This window comes from Dermacentor silvarum, chromosome 3 (genome assembly GCF_013339745.2).
Source record: "Dermacentor silvarum isolate Dsil-2018 chromosome 3, BIME_Dsil_1.4, whole genome shotgun sequence".
Classification (NCBI taxonomy): domain Eukaryota; kingdom Metazoa; phylum Arthropoda; class Arachnida; order Ixodida; family Ixodidae; genus Dermacentor; species Dermacentor silvarum.
The window spans coordinates 94,832,716-94,857,732 of NC_051156.1; the positions used below are offsets into that span (position 1 = coordinate 94,832,716).

Sequence of the window (25,017 nt, forward strand, 5' to 3'; positions counted from 1 at the left end):
TCACTAATCTTAATTAATCAACTTTTAAATTATTATAATTAAATGAAAGGCGCCAATGAGAAAATTGTAGAGCAACATGAAAAACCTTTCTGTTGCCAAATACGTGCTACATAAAAGTGTTTTTCCGAGCATGAAAGAAGCCCGCGAATACATGCAAAGTTGCCGCACCACTGGCCGCTCGTCATCTTTCACGCTCGTAAAAGCACTCAAAACTTCCCTGATCCCCTATTATATGGCCTCCGAGATTTCACGCACAATCTCAGAGGCCATGTTTACTCTTACATTCTGAATTCCAGCGTGGTGAAGCTTTTCCGACTAATTTAGAGGCCACCAAAACTAACAGCTTTTTTTTTTTGCAAATATTTTTTTTTCGCTGCTCGATTTGCCGTAGCGCTACTTAACAACTCGATTCTACGCGTTGTATGCCAACATATTTCTCGGTGCTCTAGTACCGCAGATTGAGGGTTACGCGCGAATGCATGCTAGCATTGAAAAAGGAAAGTTTCCTCCATGCACGTAGAGTGACCTAGAATTCTAGTACACTCTAATGCACGTAAGCAATTATTCTAGCCTGTCTGCCCAACTGTAAGCTGGGCAAGGTATACAGGATCTAAAGCAGCGCAAGCCGCCTGACACCATCGTCATGCTTCGTGCACTGCGCCGTCTACTGCGCAACGGGTCCGACTGGTTGGGAGACAGCAGGTTTGTGTGTGTTTGTCTTTGTTTCAGCTGTGTTATTGCAGCTTGAATACATTTGTGTTAAGCAACAAGCCACCGGGTCTTGTTGGCAAGCGTCGCCTGCATCTTTTGCAGTTGTCATCTGAGCTGTCGCTAGTAACGCGTGCTCGATTTGGTCGTACCTGTTGCTGAAACTTTAATTGAAGGCAGTGTCTATTCTCCCGGCAGCCGGGAGAAATTCGTTTCAGAAATTCTCCCGGCGCTCACCTCCTATTGATTTTCGGAAGTTACCTGAGAAACTGCCGGGAGAACACCTTTTATATCATTATCCCGGCTGCCGTGATAAATACTTGATGCAATTTCTCACGGCAGCCGAACGCGAACTGCCGGTAGAGCGCCGTAGCGTATTTATTCTATGAGGTATATAGAACTTTACCCCTGTTCCCTGCCCAAGTCGATGTATTGATGGCACTTTACTCAAAATCTATTTTCGCAGCAAGTGACAACCGAGGGATATCGTTCGCGACTATGGGCTGTCGCGCGATCGCTCGCTCCGTCAGACGATCGGTTTCAGAGACACTTTCGCGAGACTAGAGCTAGACGCGTCCGGCCGTGTACGGGCCAGAAACGATATCGCTCATAGACGCCGACGCGTCCGGTGCAAATCTCGCGAAAATGATCGCTTGAGAATGCCGGTCCACTAATTACCGCATTCGTGGGCAAGTTGCCGTGAACTGTTTCACATGGTGCCAAAAGGAGGCATTGATGGTGCGATCTTGCACTGCGATTTTCGCAGATGCGAAATTCGCAACGGCCGTTTCATGTGCGATGTCAACAATGCGACTGATGCGACGCCCAGGGTTGCTTGCTGCTAGATTTTGTCGCACACGCCGCATAAATTCGTTTAAAGTAATGAAAAAGACGTGCGCATTATAATATAATTCACCTCTTTTTATTAGGACCAAATAATGCGTACTTTTTGTAATTTAAAAACGCTTCAAAGTTTAATTTGTTTTGGAGTGCGCAACAGCGGTTTGTGAAGTTCAATACGAGGAGAAATGGCGGACGTAAACAGCTGTTCGCAGCACGAGTTCGCTACGTGGTTCGCAGGTGGTCGTTCGGCGTTGTGTGCTGTCTCGTGTGTGTTTTATGCCTGTGTCGTTCTTCCTGCGGTTAAACAAATTACAAGAGAACCTGTCAACAAGCCCCTATAGCTGTTGTCATCGCATATGCAGTATTTGGAATTCGGCTGCAGCCAAGTCGTCATGTCAACGCAGATACCCTCGCGCTACCCGTGCTTAACGTCAGCTTCTGAAAAACGGATGTGTGCGTATTGCTCGTGATTGCGCATTAGCGGTTCCTGCTCCTAGCAATATTCTTGCACCAAACTTAGCAGCAAGCACCAACCCAAAAGCTCACGTCTGCCCTTGAACAAAGCCGCAAATGATCTGTGTGTAATTACTGAACATGCAATGGAATTTGTGTTGTGAACGTTTATCTTAGCGCCAGCCTGGCTCGTCCGTCTCGGCGCCTGTGCTGTAATTATTCATACAAGTGCTCTCTGAATATTTCGAAAGGCGTAAAAGCCGACACCACATTTTTTTTAAGGAGCTGCAGTCACTTGTGTACGTAGTATCGTATCATTCTGGCAGACATGGGCGTCGTCTATTTTCTCGTCCTGTTTCTTGCGCTGTTAGTGTGCTGTGAATCTGTGTCAAGAAGCTTAAGTCAATATGCTGCAGTACGTAGCGCAGCCGCGTAGCCACACGGCTAACATTAAAATACCTTGTTAGGAGTACGTTTGTTTGTTTAATAACAAAATCGAACGCTAAAATTTTGTATTCATGATGGCAAGTGTAAGGTAAGAAGCTATCGAAACTATTCGCTAATGGCATGCGTGTGCTTCTACCTGCTTCAGCACGTTATCCTTAAAGTGAGGCTGAATACCCCTGATAACCAAAAACATATGCAACTGGACCAGGTGCTATGATTCCTTTCCTGGAAATGAAAGCCAGCATCCCAGTCTGTTAAGCTAGTCATGTACTTAACCTATATTAGACCAATGTTAGAGCATGCTAACTGGAGCCATTTCAAACTAGGTTATTTGACCAAAATAAGAAAGTGCAAGGAAAGTGTCAAGGTACAGTCTAATCTGGTATTCCCGAACCGATTGTATTAGCAAAACTTTATGCCTCCCTGAATTGCCTGCATTAACCCAATGCTGAAAACAGGGGAAGCTGATTCCCTTTCTTGCTGTTGAAAAGCTGCTAGAATCTCAATAACAGACTACTTATGTTCTGAGAGAAAGTGAGGGGCACTGACAGTATCTCTAATCTTTTGTATGAGCCTTCACCTTGAACGAAAATGGAATAAAAATATTTACCTTTGGCAAGCCTCAGAATCCAAACATTCTCAAAATTTTGAGGAGCCACATTAAATTTTTGAGATATAAACAATAAAAAGTGTGCCTAAGTACAAGTGCACACTGAACACACTTGAGTGGTTGAGTGGCCAGCTGCGAATGCAAAAGCGTCCATAGCTGCTACCTCGAGGTAACTGCTAGGTTGCAGGTGTGTTTCTCCTATAGCCCATGTACCTGGCAAGGGAAATGGTTATACGTAGTCCTGTGCTTTTTTTTCAATAGGTGGTGGCTAGCTGATTCCATCTGTTTATGTATTTATTATTTGTGTGCATCTTATGTACATGTGTTTGTATCATGTTCTGATTGTTATACGTGCAGTGATGCAAGCATCTTTTTTTTAATATATTGCACTACAGTCATTTATTCAACTTTTGTTGAAATGTACAAAATGTGGCCACCCAGTAATGGCCAGGACAGCCAGCAGGATTGTTAAAACATATGATGCAGATCTAATGCAATTGCTTGAATTGACATGAGGCGAAGCTTTCACGCAACGGTCAGTTAAACTCTAGAAAACGAACTGCAGTGTTTACAGTTGTCCTTATTTCACCCGATGCAACACGTACTCATAGACAATGTTTGATTATTCACCACACAGGTCACATAATGTAATGTATACATAGCACGGTGAACTCACTCAAACGTCGGCTCACTAAGCCTTCGAACTAACCGTGAGTATGAGTTCGTTTGAGCCTGACCGAGTAGAATTTTGGTGAATACGAGTAAGAGCAAGCTCAGTTGAGTAAACTTTTAGTGAATATTGTCATGTGGTAGTCAGGGAAAGCTCATCCAAGTATAATTTTGATGAATATAAGTCAGAGCAAGCTTGGCTAAGTAGATATTTGGTGAATATGACTCGGTGCAAGCTTGCCTGAGTAGAATCTTTGTGAGTATTAGTCAGATCAAGCTCGGCCGAGTTTAATTTTGGTGAATATGAGTCAGAGCAAGCTCGGATAAGTAGAATTTTGGTGAATATGACTCTGAGCAAGCTCGATTGAGTAATGATGGGATATGGTTATACGAGTTTATGCAGTAATACATGTAAGTGCAGACTCATTAGCAACATTGCCTCCATCTTGATGGGCAGTACCTACGCCTCGTGATGAGTCTGCACACTTTATGAGCTGTGGACATGCAAGACCCACCCACACTTGAAAAGATACTATCATTCACACGAAGGAATGCAACCGGCTGACTTTACTGCACAATTTTGATCTGCTTTTGTTTATTGTGTTACCTACTACTTATAAAAACCAGATGTCTGCCTGCTTTTCGTATTATTGCATGTGTTTTACAGGAAGTATAGACAGAGAAGCAAGAAACGGCAAGGATGTTTATGGCTAAGTAGTTTCTTAGAGTACTGCGATATGTTACAACCAGCATAAACAAAAGTAATTCGATGCGCTAAAGTAAGCGAAATGTGCAATTACCTTTTAATGTGAGGGTTAATACAGATGCAGTAAGGATACAAAGTCTGCAACACACTGAAGGTTTATTGGTTTTATTATTCAGGAGAACAATGATGCATGAGAAAAAAATGTTTAAATATTGCTTCGAAAACAAATTGGCAATACTGCTTATTCCCAGTCAAAGCGTGAAATATGCTATTGTAGAACATTCATTACGATATCCAGTTTGCACGTTCGCTTTGCGTCTCGCAGCGGAAGTAACAGAACATTGAAATGAGATAATTCATTGGGGAAAATGCGCATGAAAGCCCTAACCAACCGATTGCAACTAAATGGTCGCGCGTATAGTGTGACCTATTGGCCATAGCATTTGTCCGTAGTTGCATATTCTTTAAATTGTTCCGTCCGTAAAAGCATACCGCGATAAAACTGTGGCGTTTTCGTATATCGCGAGTTGTCTCCAGAACCAGAAAATTGGGACGACATCCGAAGGCCATGCCTTCCCGTGACGGACACCTGTAGCATTTACCAACTCGCAGCGCGTGTGAATAACGGAAAATCACGCAAAAGTACGTACTATCAGCACCCGAAGCCAACCTAAAAAACAGTCGCCAGATTAGCAACGTAGCGTGTCAACAAACTCATAGAAATCACAGAACCGAATCTGACTGAGTTTTTATCTGCACTGTTCGCGTGTCGGTGCTGATGTTACGTACCGATTGCGCAATCCAAGGCTCCACTCAATTAGTTGCACTGTTCGAGGCTGGTTGAGCCAATATTTATAGACAAAAAAGTATCTGTAAACGTTGCGTTGAGCGACTGCCGCCATTTTCCAAAACAGACCGCGAAATACCTCTCGGCGCAATTTCGACGGAAAAATCGCAGCGATTGCTGCGACGTTGCGACGCTGCGACCAACCGGTTGGTCGCAGCCGAAAATTGCAGAATCGGCCCTGCGACTGCGATTTTCGTCGCATGCGACGGAAATCACACTTCCCTTGCGATAATCGCAGTGCAAAATCGCACCATGTGAAACGGCATTAAAGTGCGAGTCCTCTGAGCCCACCGTCATAAGCAGACGACCATGCACATCACGCTCTCTCTTCGTCACGTTCCCTTCAGCCACCGGTAACGCACAGCCCTTCAGGCGTATTGACAAAGAATTTACACAACATACTTTACGCAACCAGTAGCTCAGTTGAGTATATAGAATGGATTCTGGGGATATCACTAGAAAAACTACATGATTGCAAGAGCATTCGTATAAGCAACACACAGAGAAAGTATAGACCAATATTTTATTACACAGTCTCAAAAAGCAATGCACTAATATGTAGAATTAGTGCTTCCTTCAAAGATACATATATTTGCTCTGTAAGCAAAGGCGAAACCATCAACACTATACTGTGTACTAGTGGTGGACGTACAGGAGCTGCATTTCCACAGTTTTGCCTTAGGCTTCTGGGTTAATCCAACACATGAAAGGTGGTGCCACAATAAACACCTGTTGCGCAGTACAGAATCATACTCATATAATATGGAATGGTGTGTTTGGGGTGAGTGAGAGAGGGTGGAGAAATGGCCAAGGAGTTACGAATGTGTATTCCGGTTTTTGATTTGGAAAGGCGGGTGTGTTGGGAGGTCAGATGGGCTTCCACGAGCTTGTCGAGGGTGGTGAAGGTACCGTTCTGTGGATGTGTGTAGTGGGAGGCCTAGCGCGAACTTATAGATTTTACGAAGGAGGGTGTTGACCTGGTCAGTCTCCTTTCTGAGAAAGTGTAAGTATGGGAGCGCGTAAGTCACCTTTGTGATGCCAGAGGCATGTATTAGTCTGAGATCATTTTCCCCGCAGACCGCCATGTCGGTTGGACATGCGGCCGAGGAGTCTGAGATTGTTGTTGACGGTGGATGGGAGTGTCTGGGCGGTGTGTGTTTTGTCGATTGCTCTGAACATGCAGACCGAGAACCCTGAGCTTGTCTACCCTGGGGACATGTTTGTTGCAGAGGGGGAGGGGGATGTCGGGAGTGTGTCTACGGTTGCTGGGTGTGGGCGGGAAGGAGTTCCGATTTTTCTGGAGAACAGAGGAGACTCATGCATCTCACAATGGCCTCCATGTTATTTGCAGCGGCCTGCAGGACGTCCTGGATCTCACCGTCTGAGCCACCTGTGACCCAGAAGGTGATGTCGTCTGCATATAGGGAGAAATGCAGCCCTGGGGTGATCTTAAAGGAGCGTGGAAGGTGAAGCATGGTGAGATTGAAGAGCAGGGGAGATAGCACGGACCTCTGGGGAATGCCAAAGCTCCCAAGGTGATAGATAGGGGATTTGTCCGCACCAATAAATATTGTCGCGGTGCAGTTAGAGAGGAATGTGGAAGTGTAATTGCGGATCCTTTCGCTGACCCCCAGGAGGTTTAGCTCCCGAACTATGATGCAATGATCCACTTTATTAAAAGCGTCGTGAAGGTCGAGATACAGAATTGCTTGTGCGTCCTGAGCAAAGTTGGGTGTCAAGATTTTGTGCTTCAAGCGAAGCATAACGTCCTGGCACAATAGGGAGCGGTGGAATCCCACCATCTTTGGTGGAAAGAGGTTGTTGTCCTCAATATATTTATCGAGGCGGTTGAGCACAATGTGTTTGAAAGCTTTGCCACTGCATGAGGTGAGTGAGATTGGTCTGAAGTTGGATGTGTTGACGGGTTTGTGGTGTTTGGAAATAAAGATGACTTTGGCATCCTTCCACGAGGATGGAAGGGTGCCAGTGTCGAAGCAGTAGTTGAAGTATGTAGTGATTGCCTTGATGGAATTGTCGTGCAGGTGACAGAGAATTTTGTTATTAATGTGGTCGGAGCCAGGAGTGGAAGTCTACGGTGGTTAGCCAACGCGTGGTGCAGCTCGGCTTCTGTGATAGGTGTAGTTACACCCGGATTAGGTATGCCAATGCAGTGGGGAGTGCAGAAATGGCATGCGGGGGGAAGGTGTTTTTCTCGACGGTCGGCAAAGAATTCCTTTTAAGTTGCCTTTGTGAGCATGCAAGTTTGCTTATGTGGTGGTTGAGATGTGTGTGTGAGGTGGTGGGGTCTATGATGTGTCGTAATAGGTGCCATGTTCGCTTACTGCCAAGCTGACCACGCATGCTTTCTCATATTTGGCCCCACTGTTGGTAGTCAGCTGGGTGGCATATGTTTGAATTTGGAGATCAAGCTGAGCAATTCTAAGTCTCAACCTTCGATTGTGGCGGCGCTTGTTCCAGCATTTCAGGAGAGAAGCCTTGGCTTCCCACATGTGTAGGAGCCGGGCATCGACTGTGGGGAGCGGTGTGTCTAGAAGGAGAGTTGTGGTGTGTGCCTGTGCACCGGCTTGGAGTTGTTGGACTCATTTCGTAATGTCAATGTCGGCAGGGGCAGACGCCTTGCAGGGCAGAACTGGTCCCATTTAGTGAGATTGAGGGGCTTTGGTGCGAGGGGTTTGTATTGGAAGCATGAGGTGGTTTGGATCTTGTAATGATCGCTGCTGAGGTTGATTTGTAAGTTAGCCCAGTTGACGTGCTGGACTCTGTGTGAGTGTTAGGTCAGGGAAAGTGTCTCTGGAAACGCTGTTACCAAGTCGCATGGGCATGTCAGTGTCGTTATGGAGTGAAAGGCAGTGGTTTTGTATGCGTGCACAGAGGGCTCTGCCCTTGGGTGTACTGCTGGAGTGACCCCATAATTGGTTAGGGGCATTAACGTCTCCTAGAATTAGGAGGGAGTGTATATCGGCAGCAGAGAGGGCATGAGCGAATAGTGTGTCGAATTTGACTGTTTTCTTTAAGGTGACTGTAAACGTTCAGAATGTATAATGCCGGAGTGCGAATATTGCGAGGCAGAATTTCAATATAGTCTTGCTCTATGTCACTGTCCTCGAATTGAGAGTGGGTGGCGGTTAGGTGTTTAGGTATGAGTACGGCTGTATTGGCTTTGGTGTTGCGTTTGGCTTGCATGATATTGTAACTAGGGAATTGCACGGTTCCGTGGGTTTTCTGTAAAGCGATGATGGTTGCAGCCTACGGTGTACTGTTGAATACTGGCTTTCTTACGGCGAAACCCCCTGCAATTCCATTGCCAGACTTTGATTTCGGAGCAGGCAGGACTACTCGCCATCGCTCGAAAGGGTGGGTGGGGAGTTAGTTGCGGGCGGAGTGATGGCTTTGGTGAGAGTGGCTAGTTGTGCCGACGGGACTCAAGAAAGCGATCGAGTTTGTTATTAAGGGCGACGAATTACGCGGTGCAGCTTTGTTGGAAGGTCATGAAGTTTAGTTGTAGTTGGTGGGCTTTCGTTTCAAGAGTGGCAATTCTATCATTAAATTCAAGGAGGGCATCGTCTAGACAATCTTCCACGCGCGGCGTATTGGGGGTTTTGCTTTTGTTGGGGGGAGAGGGTAGTGTAGGTGGCAGAGATTGAGGGGCAACATTCATGGGGTGAGGGCGGTTCGGTGGACGTAGGGGTAGGTGGTGGAAGTGATGGTGTGAGAGGTTGTGATGATAGGAAGGTGGCTGGGTAGATTGAAGTGCTAGTTTTAACTGGTGAATCTCCTCCCTGAGAGTGGCATTCTCTCGAAGGAGAGAGGTTTCGAGGTTGGAGGGCTGAGATGGCGAGGAGCAGGTGGAGGCTACCCTAGCCCAGCTCAGCTGGTGTGAGGATGTTGCTGGCTTTAAGGGAGGTGGCAGTGGTAGGGTGGGCCAGGCTTCACCCTAGGAGATGGAGTGTGGCCCTAAGGTCTTGCTGCTGCTCCTGGTGCAGGCTTGGGCAGGGTCTAGGGCCGGGGATGAGGGTGCTTGTGGGCTTCTGGCCTTGGAGGGAGTGTTTAGGGCTTGTAGCACTGCTTGCACAGCTGGGAGCCTGTAGGGTGCGCACCGTTACAGACGATGCACCCCGGTTTACAGTCGTGGTTCATGGAGGGGTCGAAGTTTCCACAATTCAGGCGTGTGTCTGTGGAGAACTGGCACATGTCCTGGCGATGGCCGGCGTTGCGGCAGCGAGTGCAAGCCTCGATCTTCTGCTGCACAACACTCGTAGTTGATAAAGTAGGGGATGTGGTTCCCTTAGAAGGTGATGAGGATGGACTCAGTGTTGCCCAGTTGCCTGGCGGATCCTATTGTGAGGTCAGGATTGTAGCTGATGAGGGTGGGGAGGATAGCTTGCTCGGGTGTGTTGATAGGTAGGAGGATGACGTGGCGACAGGTGTCTGAGGGGTCAGCTATGTGGGTGGCCACCTTGTAGGTGGTTCCGTTGAAGTTGAGGGTGCGGATGGTGTTGTAGAAGTCGGCACAGTCAATATTTGGAGTGCTCACCAGCATGTTATTGCTGATGTTGACACGAAGTTGGCCTTGAGCAGTGTGGTCGTTGATGGGTATGCCGGCGGCCACCTTGAGGATGATCTGGCGTAAGATGCAGGAGTTAATTTCAGTGCAGTCGAGATCGCCCTGGATCCTGTGAATGATTTTGTAGTCGTTGGCAGACAACGGTCGAGGTTTTAGTGCTTTCTTGGATGGACTGTGGTGATGATGCTGCTGATATGGAAGGTGGCGAGGGTTGTTTATGTCAGGCAATGTTGGTGTGCAGCTCACGCAAGCTACATGCATCACCGACGCTAGCTGCGTCTCGCTCCGCTCCTCTGTTCATGCCGGGGAGCTAGGCTTAGCCTGGAGGGTGCCGAGGACAAGCCTGAAAATGTGCTTTACCCTTCAGATGGGCCGTCAGAGCTACCGAAAAATGACTGAAAATGATGGCGATAGCACTCACGAACGTCTGGTAAAATTTTTGAGGCACTTGGGGTCATTGGCTGGCCGTCAGGTCGAGGAAAAAAGGGAGCTGAGATGGACACTGCTTTCCCTGCTCCTGGCCTTGGTGCTGTAGCATTACTGATTGTTTATACAGCATGCATAATCCGAAAAGCTCCGCCCAGAACCGGCGCCCCTGCATGGACACTCGTAATGCTGCTTAAGTTTGCAAAGAAAGTGAAAATAAATGTGTTTGCACAGCTCTCTCATTTTAAACAAATAATGCCAATATAAACACTGCAAGCAGCATAGACGTGTTTCCACAAGGCCACGTCCGCAGTGCCAGCTCCGTTGACAGCAGCCGATGGCTAGGAGCTGGCGAGCGTAGCTCGCTGGGCCATCGAATCAGACCGGTGGTGCTTGCGATACGACCGCATGCAGCTCATAATAAAGCACTTATGTTGGTCAGCGCAATGTGTACACAATTATGTCGCTCTTAAATTGCCAAACATTTGATTTTATCGACGTCGACAGGCACGAATGAGTAAGCCAGGCGAGCTTAAGCTGGGTGGTAGTGGTGAAAAGTGCTTAATCTATATATAGGGTGCCCCAGCTATCACGCAGCATGATTTAAAAAAAGAGGAACGGCGTTACGCGAAGCAAACCTAGTGCGTATTGATTCCAGTACAGTGGAGTAGCCGCCAGTAATTTTTTCGTTAGTGAGATTTAATTAGGTAATTGTAATTAATTATTTAACTCGAGAAGTACTGTCCTAATTATCAGAGTGTCAATGAGAAAGTTGTAGAGCAACATGAAAAACTCCCAATACAGCTTTCTGTGGCTCAATATGTGCTACATAAGTGTTTTTCCGAGCGTGAAAGAAGCCCGCGAATATACGCAAAGTGCCTCGAGCGGTCAGTCGCGCGGCAATTCTGCGTGTATTCGCGGGCTTCTTTCACATTCAGAAAAACACATTGAACGAGAGGCTGTCCACTCGTCAATCCTTGTGTATGATTGCAGCCGTGTACCATACCCCCCTGGAGTGGTTGGGGCCTGCAATATCCACGTAGCAGATGTGTTTCTTAGAGCTATAGTGGCGGTGCAGGGCATTCGCCCGCGCCTGGTGCTGGCCATTATAACCCTCCTCGTTCGTCTTAGTTGGAAGGGGTTGAACGTAAAGGGCACGCGCCTTCTCCACATTTTGGGTCCGCGAACTCTTTCCATCATATGGTGGTCATGTTTGATATGTAACCGGTCCTAGCGGCGGCGACCGGACACTATTTGGGCGAGACGTGTGTATTGGTTAGTGGAGATACGCCTCGCGAAATTCCCGATAGGTGTTCACCACCCCCAACACGAGAAGATGCGCGTTGGAAGTGGAGATCGGGAAGTCGAGGGCTCTCTTGAGCATTTTGCGAAGTACAACCTCCACTCAATCGTCGTGTTTCCGTAAGAGGAGGGAGGGAGTCGAGTACAGTACTCTGCTAGTTCATGTCATGAGTGTCGTGCACTCTAATGAGTGTGATTGCCTTGCCCAGGGCCAATCGTGTCACCTGCCATTTCATAGGCTTGTTACTGGAGCAGTAATTTCCCAACTCATCAGTCCCCTTGGGGGTATGCACAGGCTGTTCAAGCTCGGGGTGGTATAGCTTAAGCATATGCCTCGTGAGGTGGTTCCTAAGATCAGTGACGGGCGGATCAGTTTCCTCACACTGAATCTGTGGGGCGGCCACCTTCCTGTTAAGGGAGGATACATATACCTAAACCCGCTTGGGCCTAACCAGGCAAGCAGTCTTCACACATTGTCTGCAGAAACAGCATAGCTGTGCATGCAGTAAATAATTTTGCAAGGAGACTACTGAAGCTGAAAGGGGAGAGCCATCACTATAGTCTCACTATTGGCTATGTACCAGTGTAAATACACCTTTTAAATAGTCAAATCTTGTGTTTTCATTACATTACATTTTTGGCCGAGGTGCTGGTTGTTCCCTGTACCCACCACGGAGCTTCGCAGCTGCCGCTCCATCGCTGTAGCAACCGTGACTTCCCACCCATGGATCCCACCTACGTAACTGTGTCTCCTGCTCGTGATCCTGGCATGTTCTCCAGCCACGGTGGTATCAGCAGTGACAACTGGATCAACTTTTATGATTTGTGTCAGCGCTAACTACAGGTGAGACCTGACCTTCATGCTCTCCAATGTTATCTTCTCTTTCGGCAGCCCATCATGGGTATGGTTAGACATGCACGAAGCTGACCTTACCAGATGGGACATTTTCGAGCAAAAGATCCGTGACCTCTTGAGCAACACCTCTGCTTGCCAGCTTGCTGTCAGAAAGCAACGTGCAACTCGTGCAAAGATGTTAGAGGCGTGTGTCACTCAGCATTCTTAATGGCTTAACTTAATGGCTTTTTGCTGCAAGGTTGATGGCCTCATGTTTGGGTCCGACAAGGTTGCTCACGTGTTGAAAGATATTGTAAACAGTGCGTTCAACCTGCTTGCATACGCGAACGTCTCCACTGTCGATACAATCGCCAAAGAATGCCGATGATTTGAATGGGCTGAATGCCGCCATATATTGACCCTTTTCGCGGAGCAGTTTGTTTTAGAGAAACGAGATGGCGCTCACGGCGGCGCGCCATACCTCTCCTCAGCGACCGCGCACGAATACGAAACCATTACCGCTTCTACCTTGCTTCTGTGCGATCAGCTGTCGGAAATGCAACTGAGTTTTCGCTAACACACTGTGCTCCAATCATACTAGATTGAATCATGTGGATTGAAGACGTGTGCAGTAGTTGGCTGCAAAATAGTGACTGGCATGTTAGGCAACAGAATGAATCTGTGTGGCCAAGTTCGCGGACCGCTGCTGCCACTGTCCGAACTTGTTACCGGCTCTTCGAGATGTACGGCTTTCCTAGAGGATGCAGACATTTGCTCATCCGCCAGCATTGTATCGCTAACCTTCAAAGAAATTGGCACCAGAACGTCGGCAAGAGTGAGTACCACTCGTTAAACAATGACAAAGGGAGTAGCCCCGCTTCTTGTCAAAGTAAGTTGCGCGCGCATTATCTATACATATCTATCCCACAAGGAAGAAAAATTTACGCCCACTCTACCGCCGATGCATCAAGAATAAGTGAATGGGCGCACACTTGCATATATGTGCACTGTATACGCACAACAAATGACGGACTACAGCGATGGCGCACGAATGGTCGAAGCTGAATGTTTCGTGACGGTCCACAAGAGTAAGCAAGTTACTAGCTGTACTATATATTTGCTACAAGGTATTGCAATTTACAAAACAGTTACGATTCAAGCCTTGTGCGCAGCAAGAACAAATCGATCGGAACTGAGCACACCCGCGAGCGATTAGGCAGAAAATAATCAGATAGTGGCCGCACCGAGGAACTTCATGAGTCAAACTTACAAGCCACTGCTTCAAAATATTTGCCGAATAAAGAACAAAGAGCAAAACACACTAATCCTGACTGAATTCATGAGAGGAACGTTTGAATAGCTTGGAATACATATTTAGCCCCGCTTTTAGAACAAGCACTATATACGCTGCTTGCGCCGTTTGGACATAGCTTAATCAGCTCCGAAAGCGCTTTTGCATGTTCTCTGAAGCTGTGATCAAAGCTTCGTGTCGTCCACCTAGTCACCGTCTATGATATATCCGAAAACGGAGGTTTTCTAAGCCGCGCCGGCGTCATACACTTCCATTGTAAACAAGGAGGCAACGGAGGCAGTTGAGGCAAGCAGTGGACGCGTCACCACGTGATCAAACATGGCAGCGCCCACGGGATCGCCGCGAAAAGGGTCAATAGCAGCAGTTCGCCCGACTTCTAAACACAGCTACAACTTTGTCAATGTTGTTTCCTCGGACAAAGTACCTTTTCTGGCTCACACCAAGCCACAGTGTTGGAATAGCTTCAGGTGGAGTGACGACCCATCGGAAGCAGTGGGAATCCGGTACCAGTTTCCCTTCTTGCCGAAAGGTGGTGCCACATGTGTCAGGGCTCGCCTGGCTATGCCCAGAGGTTCATGCGATCTGGTTCTTGAGCATTTTTAAAGCGATCAAAGGGGCCTGTGAAGAAAGCGTGAACGTGTTATATCATGCGCGTAATTTAGATTAGTTCTTCGAAGTTTTTAATGCATACGGGTTCAGCATGCGGCATTAAAACTCTCCATAGTCACTACACTTGCCCTGAGTGATGATCTTATCTGAGTAATGGGATGGGCAGCCGATCCCGTGGCTGCGTTTTGGCAAAAGATGGCATCTTTTGCCAAAGCAGCCCTTCTCGGCGCACTTACAAGAACATGTCCTTTTATAGCACTTCCCGCGATCAAGATATTTGTCAGACAAAATCTATCGCTCGCAACACAATCCTTCCGTGGAATAGCTAGTCGCCAAACTCTTCAAACTGCTCCTCTTCCTTCAGAGCAGCGAAAAGGGACACTTTCTCCATGCATAAATTGTAACTCGAGTTACACTGCGGTACAACACACTTCTTGCCCATACCGTGTTCATTCGATGTACCACTTACTCCAAAATCAGAGTGACAGGTGCGGTCAACAGCAATGAAACACAAGCACAGTGCAAAGAAAAACTGTCAACAGTCGTCACACGTACAGCTTTGTAAACGTCGCGGCTCTCGTGGTTAGGAATGTAAAGCCTTGTGGCACCTAGTGTGCCCTGGTAGAAAAAAAAAAGGGAAGCGCGTCTTCATTTGCTGCATGGTGGCTGTGTGGCAGAGGCGGGGCATCGTTTCACCTAGCCTATTCTAACACCGTGCACCAAGCCGAGGATGAAATCTCCTGACTATATTTTTTGAATCAAATCAGATGTGTTGATCACACGTATAACGCACATAAGCAACCACTAAAATAAGACGCACTGCTTCACCACGAGGTCACCAAAATTTGGGGACATCCACCATTGCAAATTTTATTAATTATGGCTTCACATTCAATGTTGCTGTTACCTCTGCAGGTCCTGCAAAACCACAACTTCTTTGCATCAGCTTGCTTCACTGTAGCACAAGTTCTGCACAGGACGAGTATAAAAGTCAGTTCCGACCCTTTGGACATCACCATGTAATTCATACCAGTGGAACTGTTGCAGGCAGTGGTCACAGCAAGTCGTTTTGATCTCTCCACTGTCTTGTTGTTAGCAGGCATGGAACAACCTTACTTCATTTTTCTTCTTGATTGAAACTGAAACAAGGACAGTGGGACACATTTGAGCTTCGCTGTATTGGAAACAGTATTAGAATATGTTTGCTAGGAGAGGCAGCACACTTGACTTGCATTCGGATAGTTACTTGCAGGTGTAAGTAGCTGCCAGACATCACCGAGAAATAAGGCCGCATTTTCCGTATCTGAACTCAACATTCCAAAAGCCCACTTGACAGGAACTCTGGCTGTACTATTTCGACATCAGCATCTTCAGTGATGTAATCATGGACTAACACCTTGCTGGAGGTAGCCTCCCCAACATTCCACTTCTAAGAACTAAAAGAAGTACCACATAAGTATGCACCAAGAACCATTTTCTACACTGTGTTACTCATGTTTAAGTTGGGCCACTTCAGTCAGCTGCACAAAAGGTGTTGTGGCCACTTCAGAAGGCTCCCTTTGCCGTTTTATCTATTGCACGGACTTGCACCCTCATGCCATGTGCCACAAGAACTTGAGACAGCATAAACTGCCAGCTATACTGGTGGTGCTTTCCCAACTTTGGCTGCTTATTTGTAGATTGCAGTGCAAGCATAACGAGTCAAGTCCTTGGCGCATACGGCGTCATATTGCTCGATGCTTCATAAGAGTAAAATGTGCATATTTTCATGGAACATGGACAATACCCAGCTACTTGCATTAGCGCACACGACAGCTTAACTATGCCCTCCAGTGCCTCGTGCATTTTGTCAGATGACAACGAAATGTGCTTAATTTTGGCATTGTGGGAGTCAACTCTGCTTTGGTGTTGTTGCTTGCCATGAGCTTGTCACAGAGTTGTTTTACCCACATGTTGGCAATATTTTCCCAATTTTTTTCAAAGTAGGTACATGCTTGACCATTAGCGTGCCACAGAGAGTCAGTCTGTGCCTCTTCAAATTTCTCTGGAGTTGGTGCATGCACCACTTTACTGAAGCTGGTGACTGGTCTATCCCTTCTGCTAAACGCGCTAATTGTCCGGCAACTGTCCCCAACGCCTTCATACGGGAAATTGACAGAGCTGCGCTGCAGGTTTTTAATGAAATGTTTCCCATGTTGCAGCTGTTTCTGTAAAGTTTTGGTTCATGATGGCATTAGTGCAAGCTGCGTCAATTTTAGTGGACGAAAGTTTTTAGCAACTTAGTGACGACATGTTGTTTTTAAGATACAATGAAGGCATACTGCGACGACATGACTGGTACCTGCTCCATCTTCAAACATGAGCACAAAGAAAATCATTTTATGCTTGTTGGCTTGGTAGGTTGCATCTGAGGTTAAAATCTCAGTTTAAACTTAGTTTAAAGCTCTTAGTGTTTGCAAAAAAAAAAAGGCTTGATGTTGAGGTTGTATTACCTTTTAGTAAAAAAAAAAAAAAACTCTTTCAAACGAGATGTTTGCATCAATAGAAAGACAAGCTGAGGGAATAAGCAAGTGTAAAAGCTTCATAGATTGAACATGTTGCCTCGTGCATAACAGTCAAATTCAAGGAAGTCAGACAGACAATTATGAAAGATTGCAATGGTAATAATGGCTGCGGCGAAAAGCCTTCGACATGTGATCACTTCGTCCGGTGAGGCACATTTTCCACACCTGTGCACATCACTGGCCTCATTAGCAGCAACAGCTACAGGTAGGCTGCATGTCATGGAAACACTACTACTCATCACATGGACCACTTGACCTTGTTCAGCATTTTTGCTACATCCTTGAAGCACAGCACTGCACCATCTATACTGACCACAAAGCACAACTAGCTGTCATTTATCGGCCACTTTACCACCAACATCCTGCATGTCAGCATGAAGATTAATTTGGTCGCTGATGCACTCTCCTGTGTCTCCACCATCAATTCTTCGACCGTCACTAATGACGTCCTAGCCAAGGCTGAGACATCTGACACTGAACTGCAGCAACAAGTCAGGGGGGCTCTTTGCTTAAGCTACAGGAACCTCCCTTGCCTTGGTCAGAAACCACTGTCTACCGTGACATATCCGCCGGATGGCCCAGACCTTATGTGCACTCATTACATCGCCGTGGCGTCCTCAACTATCTGCACGACCTCAGCCATCTTGGTATCCACACCTCCATGCACCTCATGGCTGACAGCCATGTTTGGCCTTCCATGCAGCGTGACTGTCGCACCTGGACTACTGACTGAAATCTGCACTCAGTGCCAACGTGCCAAAATACCCGGCACATCATTTCACCACTTGGAGCAGTCTCCAAGCCATTGTACCGCTTCCAACACGTCCACCTTTACATCATTGGGCCTTTTCTACCAGCCGGCGCTTATTGCTAATGCCTCACATCAATCAATTCAAGCCGTGAGGCTTGAATTGATTGATCTCTTGAAGGTGCCCAGAAATTTTTCAGTTGCGCTTTTTGTCGCTTTATGATTTGGTGGTGAAAAAGATTGTTCAACTCCATTCTTTTGCATGAAGTCTCGAAACTCACTGGAGGTAAACTGACTGCCATTGTCGGCTACGACTCTCTCCGGAAGCCCATACCTTGTAAATAGTGTGTGAAACACTGATAGTTGCTGCTGATGTCAATGACATCTGGATTATTTTTTGCCATTTTGATTACGCATCGATCAAAAGCAAAAATGTTCTTCCTTGGAATAGTCCTGCAAAATCAGCAGGAAGGCGTTGTCATCTCTTTTTAGGATAGTCCCACTGATGAGTCGGTACCTTAAGAACTTCACTTCTCTCCTCTTCTAGTGACGAGGAGGAGAAGGGTGTTGCCAGAGTAGATTTCGATAGTGCTGTTTGAATTGAAGATGCAGATGAAGAGAACGTCCAAGATGTGGAGTTTACAAGTGTCTGGTGGGACAGTGGAAAATACTGAGAAAATAAGTTTGATAAGCCCTTTCTCTCTCCCCCCTACCCTCCCTTACATTTCTTTCGGTGGACTGCCCAAAAGCCTCTTGGATCTGGATGACATCCCACCACTGCATACTTATTTCTTGAAGTGCATGACCTAATTAATCTTTGAAGTTATTAGGTCTCCTCGATTTGGGTGCACTTTCTGCACTAGTTCACAAAGTGCCGTGCCAATGCAACGCCAGTTCTTGCAGTGTGAGTGTAGCACGACACTAGCGCCTTCGGTACAGCGGTCAAATTGAGGGCAAAAGTGCAGAAACGTGCACACTTTCGTCTGCTGCGGCTCCTGCTGTTTTGGTTTTGGCTTTTGTCACGTGCGTTCACATATGTGCGGTAGTGTACCAGCTTAATACTCTGCATTTGTTCGAAATGGCGTATGTTTTGGCAGTGGCCATGGAACTCGTTAACTCTGACAGTGAGGAGGTATTTGACTCCGCTCTTTGTGTTGCGTTGTGCAAAGTGGCACGGGTCGACCGGCACCGAGTCAGCGGGTACTTTGAACAGGTGACAACTCAATACCTGGACTTTGAATTCAAGAGGCTGTTCAGGGTGTCGCTCGACACCTTTGACAGTTTGTGCTCGTGGTTCAGGCTGTCACCGTTCTAACCGAAAAGTGTTTCCGGTTGTCCGCAAATTCTAAGGCCAGACGACAGCACTGCTTCATCTATAAACCGGAAGAAATGGTCATCTATAATCCTGCAAGCAGTCTGCAACGACCAGAACAGGTTCTTAGACGTCTTTATTGGCTTCCCTGGTTCTGCACATGACGCACGCGTGTTGAGAAAAAGTACCTTCTTTGAAGAAGCTGCAGCCAAGTGTGGCGATATTTATATACTTGGAGATTCCGCATACCCCATGCAGCCTTGGCTTTTGACACCATACAAAGACAATGGCTTCAGTTTTCCTACGTGGAAAAAAAAAATCAACAAATGTCACAGTCGGCAGAGGGTGGCCATCGAGAACTCCTTTGGCCTTTTGAAGCAATGCTTCAGAAGGTTGTATTTTGTCGATGCAAAGACAATTATGCAGTGTTGTCGCATTGTTATGGGAGCATGTGTGCTTCACAACGTGCGCAATTCTGAGAGAGATTTCATTGCAGAGCTTGCAGACCTGCCTGCTCACGAAGACCTTGGAAATGACGAAGAACCAAGCGAAAGTGACACATCCACATCACAGTGTGAAAGCCAAAGGCGACACTTTGCCCAGCATCAATGCTGAGCAAAAGTGCACATGGGAATCATGTGAAAAGAAACTGTTGTACTCATTTATTTGCTTCGGCAGCACATACAAGACGTTCAAGAAGAGTCATTTTTTTTTTCATGCTGCTTCTGCTTCGCAGCTATGGCTTGCTGCAACACATTTATCAAGCTGCCAATTGATGTGTTCCTGTGGTGGCCACCACCTCTCCTAGATTGCGTCACTTCAGTGCTGCGGGGCGCTGGTGCCTCCTCAGCTGGTGCATCCTCATCTCGACCGTCGTGAGCAGGCCCATTTTCTGGCAGCATGCTTTCTCCATTCCTGTTACTTCCATTAATAAAGTTTCATTAGTATCAATAAATGTCGCATTGATCATTACATGTTATAACTGTGCAAAATGAGTGGTGGAGAAATTTGCTGCTGGGTACCTTCATCTCACACCAGCCCTTCAAGCAGAAGCAGCACGCAAACTGCAGGTATTTTTAGACCTGAATATGTTTTCAATGCAAAAACAGTTTAACTGCAAATGAAGAAACAGACAAGGTCGCAGTAACCTGGATGACCTCGTCCTATAACAACAAATGGTCCATGTATGCCATACGAATGGAAGCAGCATTTTCCCACAAAAGCTTGCATGCGCACAGCACGTTTAGAACGGGCTAACAAATCTAAAAAACGTAAATTGCAATTAATAGATGCTATCAGGAAAATGTTCATGCATAATCGGGTAACATTTAAAAATTTTTTTCAATAGAAAATAAAGATACAAAATGTCAACTTACGCAACAACCTTTCCCGGGGCGAGCAATGCAACTGGGGTGATGTGATGTTCGCGCTTTAAGACTTCAGCAAGTTCTCTATCGAGAAAACGCATTTCCAAAAATTATCCTCAGTTGGTACATAAGTAAAACAAGACGGGAAAAAGTGCTTTCCATACCCCTCGTACTCGCAGGCTGCACGAGAATGACCGGATGATCCGTTCCTTATCTTTGTTTTCTTGCAGGATCTCTCCATCGATTTCCATTTGTTCTCAATTTGAAGAGGGATCATGCTACGTGAAATTCTTTGTTTATTTCACCGGCCAGTTTTTCCCACATGGCCTTTTTGGTCCTGTGAAAAGAATTTATCGCGTATTAGTACCTGGCAATTACAGTTGATTAACTCCAAACAACAGACGCCGCTGCATCGGCCTTATGTGATGCTGCATCATGCACATGCATGATGCAGCATCACATGCACATGCCTTATCAAAGCGCGCACAAAATTTGTAGTGCTTCTTTAGCTGCCATTTCACAAGTTAGTGGCGGTGGAGGTGACTTTAAAGCCGCCCATCTTGCCAATGCTGTCCTTGAATTCCTTGTACTTGCAAATCAAAAACTTCGATTTACGCGTACTCCACACCTCGCGTTCATTGTCAGCGGACGCTGGCGGTGGAGTGGCGGTCAAAGGCTGACTAGCAGGTGAAGGCGGCGAAGGAGTGGGCTGGACGACGGCCTGACTGGAGGCACCAAAGGCAGCAGCTACTGCGAGCGAAGGTGAGGCTGGTGCTGCCTCATGCTCAATGCTGATGCGAAGGCCGCCTAGGCAAAAAGAAAAGTTGCGGCGAGCCGTCACGAACACTCACGTGTTGAAATAACAACACTCACCTTCTGTCTCGTATACAAACGCTCCATCGTGCTGCATGTGACAACCATGCTCGTCTATCACGGGAAACGTTGCCGTTTCAGCGCCATTCACAAGCACAAGCATGGCCACGGAGCTGTCTGCTACAAACAGCGTGCACAGGTATCTTGCACTATTCATGAGAACTCGTGAGGAAGCTAGTGCTGAAGTCCAGATGAACTCGTGCAGCATGACGTCAAATCGAGTGCCGAAGTGCAGGTGGTGCTAGCTGCACTGGCAAATTGAGTGCGAGAGTGCAGCAACGCCTGAACTGGTGCAGAAAGTGTAGCCAAATTGAGGAGACCTATTGCTGGAATGACTAATACGTGGGGGCAGCATTCAAATAAAATGCATGAATGTGAACATGGCTTTGAAAACGTCAAAAAGAAAGACTAAGGCTAGAAGCTTGGGACCCTGCCCAGAAGCAGATCCAGCTCAGAGCCATGTATCTCAAATATATAGAGCTGCAGAGGCCAGTAGAGGTTGTACCCGTCTTCCTGACAAAGGACTGCACTGCAACTGCTTTAGTTTCCATGCCTGAAAGAGGCATCGTTAAATGTTCTTACCACCATGATGCTTTGCACACAACTGTGTATGTAGCTGTAAAAAAGAAACAATTGTAGTTTCTTGTTTGTCATTTGTTTATTCAGTTTCACTGAGACACCTGCTTAGATCTTTCATTGTGAAAAATAATTTTCTCTGCAAATGGCGAGCAGTGCCCAAAAGGGTTAAAGGGCAACTCACCAGGCTTGGGCTTAGCAGACAAGTTCAGTGTGCATATGGGTGTAGTAACAGTCATGTCTACAAAGTCTTATAATCACTGACATATGGCATGGAATCTGAAAGCTCGTTTGCGCTACTTCTCAGAAGAGCGAGTCACTCCGCCGGCAAGGACGTCGCAACTCGCCTTCATGTCACGCATGCTGCCTGCAGTGTACAAGTAGCCATAAAGATTGCCACTGATAAACACTACACAGCAAGAAAACAACGGAGAAGAAAAATGAAACACAAGGGGACAGTGTTGACATAGGTGCCACATGGATTCTCGACTTAGTTTCCAACCAAAATTTCGCAGAGGGCCTGGGGACTGGCATGTGATGCATGTGCCTTTTATGTTATGAAAAATACCGGGATAGTTTTTTCTTCAACACCTTTCTTTCCGAGAAACCCGTATGGTTTTTTGTATCTTTGTGCTACACATGAGTGTATGAAAATTTTTCTCGTGAATCTTCCTCCACTTTGTGGGCTTCTGCTGAACTGATTTGTTGAAAATGCTTTCTGTTCAAGATCTGTCGTGCCAAATCGTCGCTTCTAGCTGCAGTTGATACTAAAATGAGCCGATCCATAACCAGTGACAGCTTCTATGCACTGGAGTGCTGCGTGTACAGGCTGGGTTGACAAAGAAGTTGGAGCAGTGTTTGACAAAAGGTTAGTGGCAGTATTGTTTCATTATGTCTCATATAATGGATGATAGAACACTGGACTTTTGTTAACGGCGGTTAGCTTTGTTTATTAAGCATGTGGTTACATAGAGGTACCGAGTGTTTATATAGAGACGGGGGCGGCCGACAAGCAGGAGGGCCTTCGAGGTCTGGCGGGAGTTCGGCTTGTCTGATTTGTCGGGCTGGTATCCTCTTCTGGTTGTGTTGTAGTGTCGGGCTGCTTATGTTGGCTGTTATCAGCAGTTGCAGAAGGTCTTGGTCTGATAAATACTCGGTTCATTCGCCGGATGCTGTCGCCAACTTGAATTCCATACCACTTTTCGTCAATTCCTCTAGTTATTAATTTTTTTACCTTTTCGCTTTTATTTCTCACGTCGACTGTTTTGGTCTGCAGTAGCTCTGATGCTCTTGGCAAAGTCGTTCTAGTGCGGGCTGTTATCAGCAGTTGCAGAAGGTCTTGGTCTGATAAATACTCGGTTCATTCGCCGGATGCTGTCGCCAACTTGAATTCCATACCACTTTTCGTCAATTCCTCTAGTTATTAATTTTTTTACCTTTTCGCTTTTATTTCTCACGTCGACTGTTTTGGTCTGCAGTAGCTCTGATGCTCTTGGCAAAGTCGTTCTAGTGCGGTGACCCATGAGCAGTTGTGCTGGACTAGCGTTCAGTTCTTGAAGAGGAGTGTTTCTGTTCTCAAGAAATGCTATTTGTGGATCTGAGTGGCTTTCTTGAGCATCATTTTTGGCATCTTTACGGCTGATTCAGCCATTCCATTGGAACACGGATATCCTGGGCTTGACGTATGTTCGAAGTTCCAGGTTTTTGAAAAGTTGTTGAATTCTTTGAAGCTGGTGAATTGTAGTTCGTTGTTGCTTATCATAAACGTCCTCCGCGATTCCCTTCAACAAATGGCCAACTGTGGCGTTCTCATTGGCCTTCTCGAGCGGTACTCCTCGACAGTCATTGCAGCGATGGAAACGGGAGCTGGTGGAGGATTGTACAGAAGTTGACTATCACGGACCTAATTGTTCAATTCCGTGCAACGACGAAGCTCCTCTCTAACAATATGTCTAATGGTCGTCGCGAGATCAACTGATGGGATGTCGTCTTCAATGCTTGCAACAGTTGTTATGTTTGCTGGCCGACCAAACTTCGGGATTATGCAACGCAGTTTGAGAGCCTCAAAGGTACGTCAATGACGTATTACGTCGCCGACTGAGCCTAGATTCTCTTTATCAATGAGAAAGTTGTAAACGTCCTCCGCGATTCCTTAAACAAATGGCCAACTGTGGCGTTCTCATTGGCCTTCTCGAGCGGTACTCCTCGACAGTCGTTGCAGCGATGGAAACGGGAGCTGGTGGAGGATTGTACAGAAGTTGACTATCACGGACCTCATTGTTCAATTCCGTGCAACGACGTAGCTCCTCTCTAACAATATGTCTAATGGTCGTCGCGAGATCAACTGATGGGATGTCGTCTTCAATGCTTGCAACAGTTGTTACGTTTGCTAGCCGACCAAACTTCGGGATTATGCAGCGCAGTTTGAGAGCCTCAAAGGTACGGCAATGACGTATTACGTCGCCGACTGAGCCTAGATTCTCTTTACCAATGAGAAAGTTGTAAACGTCCTCCGCGATTCCCTTCAATAAATGGCCAACTGTGGCGTTCTCATTGGCCTTCTCGAGCGGTACTCCTTGACAGTCGTTGCAGCGATGGAAACGGGAGCTGGTGGAGGATTGTACAGAAGTTGACTATCACGGACCTCATTGTTCAATTCCGTGCAACGACGTAGCTCCTCTCTAACAATATGTCTAATGGTCGTCGCGAGATCAACTGATGGGATGTCGTCTTCAATGCTTGCAACAGTTGTTACGTTTGCTAGCCGACCAAACTTCGGGATTATGCAGCGCAGTTTGAGAGCCTCAAAGGTACGGCAATGACGTATTACGTCGCCGACTGAGCCTAGATTCTCTTTACCAATGAGAAAGTTGTAAACGTCCTCCGCGATTCCCTTCAACAAATGGCCAACTGTGGCGTTCTCATTGGCCTTCTCGAGCGGTACTCCTCGACAGTCGTTGCAGCGATGGAAACGGGAGCTGGTGGAGGATTGTACAGAAGTTGACTATCACGGACCTCATTGTTCAATTCCGTGCAACGACGTAGCTCCTCTCTAACAATATGTCTAATGGTCGTCGCGAGATCAACTGATGGGATGTCGTCTTCAATGCTTGCAACAGTTGTTACGTTTGCTAGCCGACCAAACTTCGGGATTATGCAGCGCAGTTTGAGAGCCTCAAAGGTACGGCAATGACGTATTACGTCGCCGACTGAGCCTAGATTCTC

General features: G+C 46.7%; 1 protein-coding gene and 1 long non-coding RNA gene across 2 annotated transcripts; one reads left to right on the plus strand and one right to left on the minus strand.

The window, feature by feature from the left end:
• Positions 1-458: 458 nt before the first annotated feature.
• LOC125943890 (uncharacterized) lies at positions 459-19,931 on the plus strand. Its single transcript, XR_007465965.1, has 3 exons — positions 459-702; positions 6,635-12,440; positions 15,268-19,931. It is a non-coding gene; the product is annotated as an uncharacterized LOC125943890 (long non-coding RNA).
• A 553-nt stretch (positions 19,932-20,484) lies between these two features.
• LOC125943888 (uncharacterized) lies at positions 20,485-22,238 on the minus strand. The gene is made up of 2 exons (XM_049663444.1): positions 21,217-22,238; positions 20,485-21,150 (listed from the first exon to the last, which is right to left on the minus strand). Exons 1-2 carry the CDS (start codon positions 21,422-21,424, stop codon positions 20,861-20,863), a joined length of 498 nt encoding a protein of 165 aa, XP_049519401.1. The 5' UTR covers positions 21,425-22,238; the 3' UTR covers positions 20,485-20,860.
• Between the last annotated feature and the right edge of the window lie 2,779 nt (positions 22,239-25,017).